Source organism: Battus philenor, unplaced genomic scaffold, assembly GCF_028537555.1.
Source record: "Battus philenor isolate CCGP_79_NKW_IND1 unplaced genomic scaffold, ilBatPhil1.0.hap1 SCAF_14, whole genome shotgun sequence".
NCBI lineage: Eukaryota > Metazoa > Arthropoda > Insecta > Lepidoptera > Papilionidae > Battus > Battus philenor.
Window position 1 is genome coordinate 15,026,724 of NW_027181676.1, and position 14,238 is coordinate 15,040,961.

At 39.4% G+C, this 14,238-nt stretch overlaps 2 protein-coding genes across 8 annotated transcripts; one reads left to right on the top strand and one right to left on the bottom strand.

Moving 5' to 3' along the window:
• The first annotated feature begins 1,140 nt into the window (after positions 1-1,140).
• Positions 1,141-5,244, top strand: LOC137918565 (phospholipase A2 inhibitor beta-like). Of its 6 annotated transcripts, XR_011106694.1 has the most exons (5): positions 1,141-1,207; positions 1,520-2,800; positions 3,748-3,941; positions 4,917-5,027; positions 5,121-5,244. XR_011106694.1 is itself a non-coding variant. In XM_068761400.1 (4 exons), the coding sequence occupies exons 2-3, from the start codon at positions 1,689-1,691 to the stop codon at positions 4,016-4,018; spliced, it is 1,383 nt and encodes a 460-aa protein (XP_068617501.1). In that variant the 5' UTR covers positions 1,141-1,207; positions 1,520-1,688; the 3' UTR covers positions 4,019-4,051; positions 4,917-5,244. The 6 variants fall into 6 exon arrangements, 5 of the variants coding, with proteins under 5 accessions (XP_068617501.1, XP_068617502.1, XP_068617504.1 ...); XM_068761400.1 differs by having other exon boundaries at positions 3,748-4,051; positions 4,917-5,244; XM_068761401.1 differs by lacking the exon at positions 4,917-5,027 and having other exon boundaries at positions 3,748-4,051.
• On the bottom strand, positions 5,014-14,188 carry Vang (Strabismus domain-containing protein Vang). 2 transcript variants are annotated; one of them, XM_068761398.1, is made up of 6 exons: positions 14,135-14,188; positions 13,718-13,869; positions 12,155-13,129; positions 11,081-11,265; positions 10,460-10,572; positions 5,014-9,660 (listed from the first exon to the last, which is right to left on the bottom strand). In XM_068761398.1, the coding sequence occupies exons 2-6, from the start codon at positions 13,801-13,803 to the stop codon at positions 9,352-9,354; spliced, it is 1,668 nt and encodes a 555-aa protein (XP_068617499.1). In that variant the 5' UTR covers positions 13,804-13,869; positions 14,135-14,188; the 3' UTR covers positions 5,014-9,351. The 2 variants fall into 2 exon arrangements, with proteins under 2 accessions (XP_068617499.1, XP_068617498.1); XM_068761397.1 differs by lacking the exon at positions 14,135-14,188 and adding an exon at positions 14,049-14,125.
• Positions 14,189-14,238: the final 50 nt, after the last annotated feature.

Genomic DNA, 14,238 nt, shown 5'->3' on the forward strand with positions numbered 1-14,238 from the left:
AATCTGTGTACATTTGTGTTGTGTGTTGAAGTCGTTCCGTGACGAGTTCGTGCGTCGGAGGTAAATATAGAAGGTAAAGTATTGTTCACATTACATGTTCACTCAGTATATTGTATACAATATTCCGATTGGCAAACGATGTTCAAGATGATTCTGTTGTTCCTTTAGCACTAGAGAAACTTCTAAAGCACTCTCTATCATAAATTAAATGAAACACCTTTATGTGAAGTGAACCGCAGGTCTGTTGCATATGGAACGATTGAACTTATAAGAATCATATGCAGAAAAATTATAACAAACGGTTCCTACATTTACACGGCACACAGATTGGCACGTCGTGTGTTGTGTCGACATTTGCGCGATGTTTTGTCGCAGCAGTATTTATTCCTCGAAACACGATGCCTCGCGGCGACAGTAGTATGTCGAACATAACGGTTGTTCAGAGGACGACGGTGTCGCTCAAAGCGCGCCTTCGTTCGTGGCCTGCGGCTTATGTTGAGCGATGGTGTTTAACATTTTTCAATTTAATATGGCAACTACCTTCAAAATTATTATTTGACAATATTTTTTTTTAATTCATACTCGCATTTAGATAATTGCAATCAAGCTGAGATTCCCCCATCTCAAATACTCAACTGCGCACCAGGACGGCAGCTCAAAACGTGTTATTCCCTGACAATCGCATGATCGTCCTTAAGTGGCCTGTGAAGTGAACCTTGGCAGCCTCTCAAAGCTGTGAAATATTTACAAATAATAATATTAATAATTTTAAACGATTATAAATTAACTCTTAAAAATTGTCCCTTTCAAAGCTGAGAAGTTATATAACGATATACTTAATATTATAAACTAAAATAGGACAAAAACCTAAAAGTTAGCAAAATATTAAAGATTCGAGCATTATAAACAAATTGCACAGCGACACTACTATGAGATAATAAACAAAATAACTGCAAAGCTTTATTACTGCGAGGTAGTCAAAGTTAAGAGCTTCAAGAGGCCTCACATCTTCAACCAAGAAAAGCTATAAACGTCAACTTCAACACACTGTTAACCGGTGACAAAGAAAAATAAATCATTGTAATTACACAAGCGTGTGTCACTCCTCCGCCGCCAGAGGCGCTGCCCTAAAACATGTTCAACAAAACAACACAACGTCGAAGACTATCCAAGTGATACACGTCCCGGTGGCAGAAGATATATTATGGTGAGGCGTCATTTTAAAAATACAATTCGTTATTGTTTCATTAGCGCAATAATTTCCTAACACAATGTGTTAGTGAATTATATTAGATTGCTTACAAAGTTATAATTTCAAGTTTTTCATGTTCATGAAACGTAAACAATAATTGACTTGTGCCGTTTTACCCACAACGAGCGTTATTCACAACTCACCTTCAGTAGATCAGCGTCTGGCTTTACCGCTGCGTCATAGCCGTTAACGGCAATTAACATATATGTATTTTTTTAATTAATCCTGCACTGTACGACGAACCATCTTATCTATTAAAACTTGCAGATTTTAGCAGCTGTGCGGTGTTTGTCACGCTTATCATCTCACCTACTTACGCGTCGACAATTGGTAAACAAAGAAATGACCGGCGATCGAAGATAAGGAAGCGATAAGACGCACGGCGCGTCGCAAAGCGTGCGCGACGCCCGCACGCGCCGGCCACTGGGTGAGCACGATGCGCGTCGCGGTGCTGGTGCTGGCCGTGCTGGCCGCGCTGGCGCAGGCCCACGCCCTCTCGCTGTGCGACGGCGGCCCCTGTGCGTGCCGCTACCACGACAACCTCCACGAGGACTTCATCCGGCAGTACATCGACTGCTCCTACAGGAAGAATGTCTTTGACGCCAACTACACCCTGCCCTCCAAGGCGTACTCCCTCGATCTATCCTCCAACGGGTTGAAGATCTTGCGCGCGGGTGAACTCTCACCCTCGCACGGTCTGGAGGAACTGGTGCTTAAGAACAATCTGTTAGTGGAAATCGAAGCCAACGCTCTTATGTTCCCGGAGCTGAGGAAACTGGACCTCAGCAACAACCAATTGGAAAGCGTCGACAGTGCAGTTTGGAAATCGATTAGGAAGTTGGAATACCTGAACTTGGCCAACAATCGGTTCGTGACGTTCTCTCAACTCGCGTTTCACCCGCTGAGCCAGCTGCACGAGGTCATCCTGGACAATAACGAGCTCGGAGCCAGCCTGCTCGACACGAACCTGTTCGACCGCGACGGGTACGGTCTGACGAACAAAATAAAAAAAATGTCGATCAGAGGAATAGCACTCAACGCAGTGCCCGACAACTTCTTCATCGACGCCTACGACCTGAGGGAGCTGGTTATTTCGAACAACAACCTGACCGACCTGTTCGAGATCCCGTTCACGTTGGAGCAGCTGGACGTCTCCGACAATCCTATACAGGAGGTGTCGGGCGAGGACTTCTACGACGTGACTGCACTGCGGGTGCTGAAACTCAATAACCTGGCCATCCGAGAGGTGTCGCCGTTCACCTTCGCCTCGCTCCACAGCCTCACCAAGCTAGAGATGGAAAGGAACTTAAACTTGACTGAGTTCAACGCACTGGCTTTTGGGCAAGAGGTATTGGATGATCCCGACGACTTCCTTCTGGAGGAGCTGTCACTAAAGTCATCGCGGCTACGGACCCTCGACCAGAAGTTGGAGGTTCCGTTCGGGCGGCTCACGCGCTTGGATCTGCAGGGCAACCCCTGGCACTGCGACTGCCGAATAACTTGGCTGAAAAAGTTCCAAATTTCGCCGCACGACTATGAACATCTGAGGTAAGTCGAAAGAAAATTGCCTCGATGCAATTAATTTTATTTAACAACAAAACTGTAGTTATAAATTTTACGTACACTTGACTATTCTAGGCCAAACCACGCATATTTTAGAAACAAATTACTGATATATTCAGTTTTTAACCTGGCTGTGTAAAGTTAAAAGAAACAGTTTGGCTTCTTATCAATTATATTATTGTACTCAAGTCGCGTATTTTCCAATTGGAAATTAAATTACGGGCAATGAGAGCAGCTACTTTAACCTTAATGACAGAGAACTGCTTTTGGTTTTTCGAGTTCGTCGGATGTTTTAACACTGCGCTAACGATAACGTACACAGCGCATCGAGGAGATTCTCAGCAGCGCAGCGGCCGGCCGTAACAAATTCAAAAACACACAGTATCTATTTATCAATATTACCATCGGATTATTTATAATTATCGCTTGTGTACGACAAGAGAACAATACCAGGCGAGCACAATTCTATAGAATTTAGAATCAAATTGGAAATTGTATTGGCAACCTTCAATACACGGCTCCGAGGGTTCCAATGTGGTCTGTTCTAAGAAGAATTTCTCTAAGAAGAAACTGCTGAACTGAACAATTTTGTTGTTGGCACGATTTACGCTGAACGAGCCCACGATATTTTAGAGCCTGCAGTTTTACATTTAATTTCAAATTTAATGTGGAAATCTAACACCTTATTCCTACTTTTAATGACAATGTAAAGCATTCGAAACTTCGAAAACATAAAAATGAAAGCAAAAGGAGATTAGATCAGTTAAAATTATTTTCATTTGTTCTTCAATGTTACCACTGTACTTTTATTTGTTTCTTTGGAATAGCGGGTTTTCGCCACAATTCGCGCCTTTTCATACGAAAGAAGAATCTTTCATACGAAAAGTAAAGTTGACAGTGGCGTCATGCGGAGCTGGTGTGTATTATTGCAGGTGCCAGACGCCGCGGACCCTGTTCAACAGCAAGCTGTTCGAGGTGGAGGCGGCGGCGCTGCGGTGCGGCGGCGGCGGCGGGCGCGGCGGCGCGGCGCTGGGCCTGCTCGCGTTCGGGATGCTGTTCGCGGCGACGGCGCTGTGGCTGTTCTGGTACCTGCCGTCGTGCCAGGCGCGCGGGAAGCTCGTCACCAGTATGTATAACCCGACGGCCGCGTACGCCGCGCTGCCGGTGCACGTCTCACCGCCCCCGCCCCCTCCCCTGCTGTAGCGCGCTGCGACGCCCGCCCTACGCTTAGTACAGGTAAAGCTTCTGTGATACGCCAGACCTCATAATAGAAAACGTAGAAATTTACAAAATATTTGTGGACCTGATCTACTAACATATGAATACTCTTGGACATGAGATCTTGGCACCAGTGGGTCTGGACAACATAAATAATGTCCAATTGCTCTCTACCTTATAAACAAACAGCTCTAAGCCTCAGTGTCCTCTGCAAACTTGACGTAAGACCTACAATTTACGTTTTCAGTGAACATTAAAAATCAATTGCACGAATGAATACTTCGATGTCAATATACGGGTTTAGTTCTGCACTAAATAAATCTTTTGCCTTTTAGTTTTATTAAAGTACTTTTGTGTGAAAATTTTATTTCATTTCTGTACGTAATCGTGTCGATGGACACACAATTACAAATCGATATCAATTATATTCACCGATAGCTTGATTAGATTTTAATAGGACACGTCTTGACTCGTGTGTTATCTATATTTATATAGCAATAATCTGAGACAGCGGTCGAAAACGAGCGATAAGCGAACACAAATAAAAACCTTTAATATTATACATAGTTTTTAATATCATATATATAGGTAAAACCGGTGCGACAATGGGGATACATTGTACCACTAGATGTTTTTGCTATACGCATATGCATACGAACCCAAATATACTCTGCGAATACATTTTTTGTAAATTTCTTTTTGTGAATTTTCTTTCAAATAAAAAATATTCACAGAGTATATTCGGGTCACGCGATAACTGTAACAGCCGCGGCGGTAGCCTTCCTTGCGGCTCCTGCACTGTCAGGCTGCACGGATGAGAACACGCGCTGGTCATCACCATAGAGAAATAAAACGTTCAAGTAACTCTCGTTTAAATTTGTAGGTGTCCCACAGTTGCGCTTGCCGTCCGGACAGCTCTGACGTGTCCTTAGTCGAAATGGACGCGCGCCATTAGAGACCAAATTATTATTACACGAGGAAAGGGAACTGACAGGTTAAACAATTTTTTTTGTTAGAAAATGAAAGGCACGCGCATGATTCACTTTATATATTTATTGAATACAAAAGTGTACAAAACTATTTGCAGGCGGCGCCGCGCGTCGCTGCTTAGCTTACAATTGAACCTTACCAGGCGGAAGGGTGTGGCGTTTATTTGTAAATCTTACTTCGTATGCTTTGTGTTTAAGTCAAATAAATTTGTATATAAATTACTTTATAGTTTCATTTCATAATTAACTTTTCTCTCTTCGAACAGGAATTGTTTCGATGCGCGTTCACTGACCGACAGGCCGCAGAGCATTTACACAATCTCATTACAATGCAACGTTTATTTCGAGTGTTTACCTTATCGGCCAATCAAAACACCTTCAATTACTTTAATACAACTCTATGGTATCCTTATTAAAGTACAATTTCAGTTTCCCAGTTAAAATTTGTTAAAAATTTCGCGAACCATATGGTCAAATTGACCAAGTGGCTTCACCGTACAATTCCCCACACGATATGCAGTTTTAATTTACACCTAGACGACGGACGCTGCCGTCCACAATTAGCTAATTCTATTCCGAAGCAGGCACAAGCAGAAGGCTGTATCGTTCGAGCGAAATTTGATAAACGATTTACTTAGATCTAGTGACGTGACAAAATCGATTCCTTACATCGATGTAACAACATTTAAAGCAAGTTAGTCGATACTTCACACGAATGTCTCAACAAAATTTTCAAATTAATCTATTTTATTGTTTTGGTTAAACTAAATTTGTTAACGTCGCTCCAGTGTTTGCATTCTCAGAAAAATTTCATTGCGGAGCTCTACGAAGATTTGAACCTCCTCATCCAACTAAACACACCGGGATCTTTACATTCAAACTGTATTACTGTGAATCGAAAACAACGAAAACATTCAGATGTATTTTAAATCTCAACAATAATCCTTGTCTTTCAATTTAACTTTCTTTTTAAAAAAAACGTGATAAATTTGGAACAAATACCGCCAATGGCTAAACACGTGAGAAACTAAATGAATTTGTCCTGTGAAACGTACCGCATTATGACCGTAATAGCAACGTGTCAGGCCAATAGGCGGTCTCTGTATTGAAATGTATGGTCTCCATGGTAAGGTGGCCGACGTGATACCGACGTGAATAATATACCGTAGCCGATACGCTCCGTGCATGAAACGCGACGGTAGTGGTCGGTCACGGCACGGTCTAATACATTTAAATACAAAATACGATACATAAAGATCTAATTTATATATCGTACTTTTTGTTCCTATAACGGTCACGGAAATACATTCTGTTAAAAAAAAGATTCTTCATATGTAATACGAGTGACCTCAACATTTAAACAATATTTACACAAACAAAAACAGACATTTTTCCCAAACATACTTCTTGTAAAATTCTTAAAATTAAATTTAAAAAACTGAAATAACTCAGGATATTAAACTCAGTACATAAAATAATAGATATGTTGCAATAATACAACCAAACATGTGACGCTTCACATGCCGCACCCCGTGCCATAGACACACCGGTCAAATCAGGACGTGGATAATGTTTAGTTTCAAAGTTACACTGCTCTGGTCATCCAGCCACGCTTCCTTTGCATTGCGTGTACAATCAAATATTAATACATTCACACAGAGGCATCTATTCAATATTATTCTGAATGATATGACATATCTTATGTTTTAAAGTTTGTACGTTTTATGACCGATGGTGATGAAATGGAAAAGAGATCACTGGCGATGATGTCCCCCGATTCCCGCGCACAACGGATAACAGTTTTAAGTACAACCCGAAAGAGCTCTGACTTGTCAGTGTTGACCATAGAAGCATAACTTCAATTATATAAATGTATTTGAACAAAACTAAGGTTTTACAAAGAAATATAGAATTGTCGAAAACGTGAATAAAAACTAAAACAAACTCTTTAAATAATTTACATTGCAATTTTCAAAATTTCACATTATCTTTGAAAATTATTATTTTTTTATTTATTTCTATCCAAACTAGATGGCGCCCCGTGCGCACCTGCACGAACTCACGTCGCAGACCTATTCACACATTGTCTATTAAGCCTAGCCTATCAATAAATATTTAACCTATGATATGACAAAATACAAAAATGCATTTACAAATATTCCGTTGTGCAATAAACATTTGCTGTGTGTAACGAGAAATTAACAAATAAATTTAAACTTATGCAATATCTGTATCATTACTTATACACACAGCACATGATTATTAGCAACGGTTCACTGTACAGTGGTTTAATATTAGTTTGAGATTCACATCACTTTCATACTAAAGCACTTAGCACTTTCAATAATAGTCTTTGCAGTAAAGATAAAAATACTATCAAATCTGTATATGTATATTAGTACATAGTATATGAACTTTTGTGACCAAATTAAAACACACATTAATTGTTATCAGTGCAGTTGTAATAAAATTCGATTGCACATGCAACTGCTAATGTGCAGTGTGTATTACTTTGTATTATGTATTATACTGTGTATTGTATTGAATTCGTACTTGTTTCAGCCCAAATACGCCCACTGCAAGGCTATCTACCTCAAAGATATCTATGAGGGGATCTATCATAATCGTCACCCTCGGCTGGGGCCATGGTACATGGTACGGTACGCAAAGGATTCTCCTGGCCATCCTCTGAAACCTTGTTGGTGAGCAGTGGCTGTACTTTACAATTAATGCACAGTAATTTATACGACATCATATCTCGGAAATCGAACCCGCGAACTAAGATTGCAAGTCGCAGTGCTTACTGCTGCGCTACCGCTGCTTGTGTATAGAATTTAATAGAAAAAAATCCGATCGTCAAAAATCAATTTAATAAAGGATGATTCCCATATAGTGCTTTCATTCAAGTTAAAGCAACGAAGGTTTCAAACGCGCTCCGGTCTGAGAAGAGTTTAGAAGTCACTTTTACAACATCCTTTATACAGTAAAGCAATTTATACCCAAGCTTTATTATCATTTACCTTCACACTATCAATAGAATGTCTTTTATAATTTTCTTTAATGAACTTCTTAAATTCATTACAAAATAATTCAGAGCAGCGTTTCCCAACGTGGGGCATCAAGTTGACTGTTAAGTAGGGCATTTCGAAGGTGGACTCGAGTTTGACCCTTTTACTTCAATATAATATTCAAGTTAAGGGGGGCGTAAGGATTTTAAAAAGACTAAAGTGCAGCACGGCACACAAAAAAATTAAAAAATACAGCTTCAGACTTACTAATTTTCGTATAAGTTATTTTTCTAACATGGATACACAGCCTGTCCACGAACTGTATTTTAATTTGGCCACAATACCTTTAAAAATATCTATAATCTCTATGGTGTTTCTGTCAAATGTTTCTTCTCCATTCGTTAATTATTACATGTTAGTATATAACGACAGAATCTTTATATGTTACCATTAAGTTACTCCTTAAAGTATATTTGTGCATATAAAAATTATAGCTAAGTTATATGTTATGATACAAGTCATATGACACATGTACAAGGTGTATACATAAATGTATAATTGTAAACGGCGTACCAAAGTTAAATGCGAACAAGTCTTTTGAGAAATGGCGTCGCGTGGCCCGCGGCGCTGAGATTCTTTCCTACAGCTCCGCACATTGCACGGTTCCTTATAAAACAACAATCTCAATCGTAATTTCATTTAAAACTTGAGATTTTTTTGGTTTCCTCACTTATCCTAAGCGCATCCAATGATCCCAGACCGCCTGCAGTAATATACCGCACGTATTGATACAGTTGCATTTCATAACAAAACTGAGCATAAATAATTTATTTTTACTGTACAAGTGTACAGAAAAAGCATTTATTTGGGTTAACCTTGTTGTGGAGCTCAAGCTATTTATAGTTCCATCATATTACTAAAACCACATGCAAATAGTGCAAAAATAATTCCCGGCAATTGATTTGGCACGTCGTGCAATATTGTATTTACTTTTATCGTCTGTGTACATATACATATTAAGCCGTCGGGGCACTGTGCGATAAAGACAACACTACAAAACCCAATCCAGCCAATGTTTGTCGCAAGCCTTTAGTAACGAATATATCAAATCAAACGCCGGGTACTATAATTGTTTCAAAGACTATAGCTTGAAGTGAACTCGAAGGTTACTCTATATCTGCTCAGTTTTGTTCGCAGGCAGTGTGCGCCTTGATGCAGTTGGAGTTCTGCGCTAGAACCAGTTCGCGATGCGCTGGTCCGACGCAGCCAGCTCCTCGTGTCATACAAGCCGGTGGTCGTCCCTATCGGAGAACTCCTCCTGTCAGACTGACGTCTCTGAATTCAGCCGCAGCACAAACCTGTTGCTCTTCGGGTCAACGACCTCCTCAGTGAAGCTGAACTTTGGCAGTTGCTTGATGGAGCAGATGAGGGAGATGTCGCCTTGACGCAGCTGAAAATCAATGTTGTGCGCCAGCGGGCGCGCCAGCAATTCATCGGACACCAGAGACCAGCGCTGCAGTGGTCTGCTCTCCTGCTCCGCGGACAGCACAGGACCCTCCACCAGGAAGGGCTCCAGAAAAGCTCGCGGGGATGCGTCCTGCGAGAGGCAGCGCGCGAGGTGCGCTAGCACCTGCATACAAGACATTGATATTATTATAAATAACAACAAAATGTTAAATAAAATTGAACATAATTTTCTTATACCTAAAATGTTAATCATGTTATCTATTTCATATTACATATCTGACATATAGTATGTACTATGTGTGTACAGTATGACAACAAATTTTCTTGCAAAATATTATAAAAAAGATTGCAGGGATCATACTTAATATTTATGATTCCATCATTTCAAACCTATTAGGCTTACATAGCATTTTTTACCTTGTAATATCACTGTACACAGGGTGTAATCCTTGCACATAACCACATGTGTAAAAGCTTTAGGGAGGAGTTAATTTTTATTTCTGTAATTATTAATTTTTGTACAGCGTGTATTATTTGTTGACAGCAAATGAGCTATACACACACCCCTTTAAATCTTTTACACCTATAACCAATCATCCTGTATGTCATTCATTAATCTGAAAATGTAATATTTTCTTACTACACTTTGGACAAGGTGCTATTTAACACTTCTTCTGTGGGTTGTCCTCACAAGGTATTTTATTTACTTGCTGCCCCGATGAGTGTATCTAGTGACATTGTTTGCATAAACAAGCTGTTATTGAACTATATTTGGAGGTAAAACTGGGTTACATACAGAACCTATTCCAGCTTTTATGTCTAATGTTTAAAAAGTAAAAAGTATGTTAGTTACCCTTAACATGCAGCTTATATACTTATGTATAGTATATATGTCACATCTTACATTAGAATTACAATTGTAAAGGACATGGTTAAGGATGCACGGAGGTGCTGGTGCTCACCGAGTCGGCGGAGTGCCGCGGCTGCTGGCGAGTGGCGCGCAGGTACTTCTGCAGCGCGCGCGCCAGCGACGGGAACACCGCCTGCGCGGCCTCGCGCGGCCCCAGCGACCCGCCTGCATTCACAAAAACCAACCACAACGATACTTAATTTTGCATTCTTATCATATGAGATTAGAGACAGAAAGAATATTTTTTATGAGATGTAGACAAAAATGCAGAGCCATAGATAATAATTATTTATTTATGTACACCTAGTATGTTTTTGGTTTGTCTACTCATGAATAAACCTTTCGTCCTCTAAAGAAGATCTCCCTTCTGCAACCTCTTCTTTCACCATCATCATATTAGCTGATGGAAACCCACTGCAAGGCATGGGCTTCCCTCAAAGATCACTGCGATGGCCATTCTTGTGCGCAGATCCAGTAATTTCCTTCGACTTCAACTGTGTAGTTGGGCGACATTCTACTTTAGAATTCTTTGATTTCTAGACTGGCTAGTGCTATATTTGAGTAATGCTGGATGCTGTTGTAATTTCCAGCTTTTCAGCTTCAACTAAATCAGTTAAAGCTTATGTCTCCATTGAAAGTCCTCAAACTATGCGAAAAGTGTATGGGCACGTACCCAGGCCTCCCGAGACTCGTACGCGACGCACATGGGCAAAGGCATCTTCGGCTGCGGTCAGGAGGCGCGCGCGGCGCTTCCGCACTCGCCGCGACCGCTCGGCCTCCTCGTAGTAGCGCTCGTTGTGGGCGGAGCCCGAGTCGCGCCGCCGCCCCCCGCTGCCCGTGCACGAGCCCGTCGTCGAGCTGTCACATGACACAGTCGACGTTAATGCTATGCAACTTGTACTGTCTGATTCACATTACTAATACACCAAACAAATTTTTTACATGATTTTGAAATATCGTTTATTACCATGAATAAACACAATAAATACACTTTTTTACGTCATTTTTGTTCTGACATGAATACTTAAAAATATTTTTTAAATTGTACATGGAGCAGCTTCAAAATAATGAATATTGTTTATCAGAATATCAAGAATTACATAGGCAACTAGAGAAACCAATAAAACCGCTAGTACCAGATTTGTTATTGTCTGTTGTCAACTAGTGATGAAAAATTGAAAAATTTATTTCTATTCCTGGCTTCAATTTGTATTTTAATATATTTTGAACTTATTGATTTCATTTTCACTACAGACTAATTTTCATTTTTATTTCTGAAAACTTTTAATTTTTTTTCTGAATTTTTTTTTCTGAAAAAAGAATGGTTATGGTTTCATGAATATTCATGTCATATATATTTTATTATTTCTTTTGCAAAAGTTTTTGGATAATATTAAGTGTTTTTTCATCTTACATCATTTTTTAAAACTGTGAAGCATGTCCTTAAATTTAACACCTGTCACATGTATTTTTTAGAAGCTTTTTTGTGTGGTATTTTATGAAAAACTGACTTGGGTGCATTATTTTATATATCTTGCAACACTACATAAATAACAAATAACAAACATAAACTTAATATAGTTTTGTCTTGATGTTCCAATTAAGAATAAATGTTGTATTTTAACTAACATAAAACCAAACTTATTGCTCTCATAAAATCTGAAATAAAAATAATTAAAAGAAAAGTTTACATTGTGTTACTTACTATGTAATTACATAACTGTAATAATATTTTAAAATGACTTACCGAGCCTGGCCAGATGGAGTATTTGTGTTGGACCCATCAACCTCATAGAATTTGATACTAGATTGTGCCTTCCTCTGAGACTTTGATATTGGAATCTTTTCCAAGTACGGGTTATAAATTGGGAACTCCGTATAATACTTCTGGAGGACCCACACAGCTGCCCTCTGTATGCTCAATTGTCCTATAGCATAGGATCTACTCTCGCCGTCTGGGCTTCTCACAATTTTAATATAATACACTGGCTCCAAATGTCTTATTTCAATTAATATTACTGCTACATAATGTATAAAAAGCAAAGTGTCTGAAAAACTTGATACATAAGATACTAAAGCATTGTAATCAATAGCCTCTTCTCCCAGGGCCAGGGCTTTTGTAGCTTCCGTTATTTGTACAATATAGAACAACCAGTATGAGAAGGTACACACAGCGAGGATAACTAATGTCATTGCTCTGAACACAAATATTCGTGGTAAAATTGCATTACGGGGTCTCAGGAACACCGCCCATGCCCCGATCGCTAATAAAACTAATTTAAAAGCTAGTGACAGCAAGATTCCTTTACATTCTGCCGTACAAGATAACAGCTGTATCCTCTGGCTAGGTTGTATGGCTAGATTGTCTGTCAAACCAGGAAAAAATCCAATTTTTGGCAGAACAACCATTGCTAAAGGACTGACAAATGAAACAAAAGATAATCCTAAAGCTATTGTTGTTCCGAAATATCGAGAACAGACAAATCCAATTCCACTATCTGATTCTATAGGCCAGTTGCTAATATCCTCCATGGATTGGGAGCCTTCAGAAGTGTTTCCAGTCACAGCAGTGGTGTTCTCGCCCCAGTTCTCATCCTGTGGTAGGATCTGTACTTCAATGACCTCTTGGCCATCACGGCCAATCTCCGGATTGATATTAACACTAGTTTGAAATGGTGCCATGGTGCCGTCACCACAATCTTTCCTTTGAGATTTTGTACTCCTAAAACAATACATCATTTATATAGCATTCTTACAAGTTAAAAAATTAAAACTTTAAGGCAAACTATTAAATTTTCTATGTAAATATCATTACTAATTAATTACATTTACAGGATAGTAATCAATTATTAACCTAAATTATTTGGGATATAAATAATGAAGTTAATTTAGGTAATCTAAAAATGTGAATATATATTTTCTGTTTATTATCATTTACAATAAAATTTAAGCAAAATTTCAGTCCTTTCCAAGCATATGTTAAGTGTTGTACTCAACAGGCCCCGCAACTTGTGACAAAGTGTGTAATGAATCTTAAACAAAAGTTAATCTTCTCATAGGGAACATAAAACACAACAACTCAACTTTTCAATTTCCAATGAAAATCCAGTCAATATGTTCTTTTGTAGTCGATAATTCATTTTAGTGTGATTTTAGAAAACTACACAAGCTAAAAATATTGTTTGTTATGGTTAAAAAGACGTTGACCCTTGTGGTTATTTTATGTCAAATAATTCGAAGACACGATCATTTGGAACACCACAGGAAGGTGTCTTTAGGAACTTCTACATTTGGAACAAGTGTAACGCACCGGGTGCTGCGGTGCGTGTGCTGGCGGTGCCTGGAGCTGCGCCGCGACCGGCTGCTCAGCTCCGACCTCACGGACTCAGTCTCCATAGTTGACTTTTTTTACAGTTATCACTGGCTCCCGGTTCTTAGCCATGAGCAATTACACGCCTAAACCTGCAATAATTCGCCGTGAAATCAAACCACCGAACGAGAGCAATTAAAATGCTTGGGCTGCTCGGAAATAAGCGCACGAAACTAATTATAAATTCTTGAAAGAAAAGAGATAAATACACTGTAACACTATGCAGATCATTTCAAAAATTATTTGTCATAGCAACCAAAACGGAATTTACCACTGCATTATTGATGTTTTATGGGTATTTTCTAACAGGAGCGTCTCACATTTATATCGGTCAAACGAAATTGGAAAATAACTTACTGGCTATACTACTACACGAAAAGTTAACTTTTCTTGGTCATGCATCGATGTGTATGTCCTTGTCGTTACTATGAACAAGAATATAACTTGCTCTTTCTAGTACT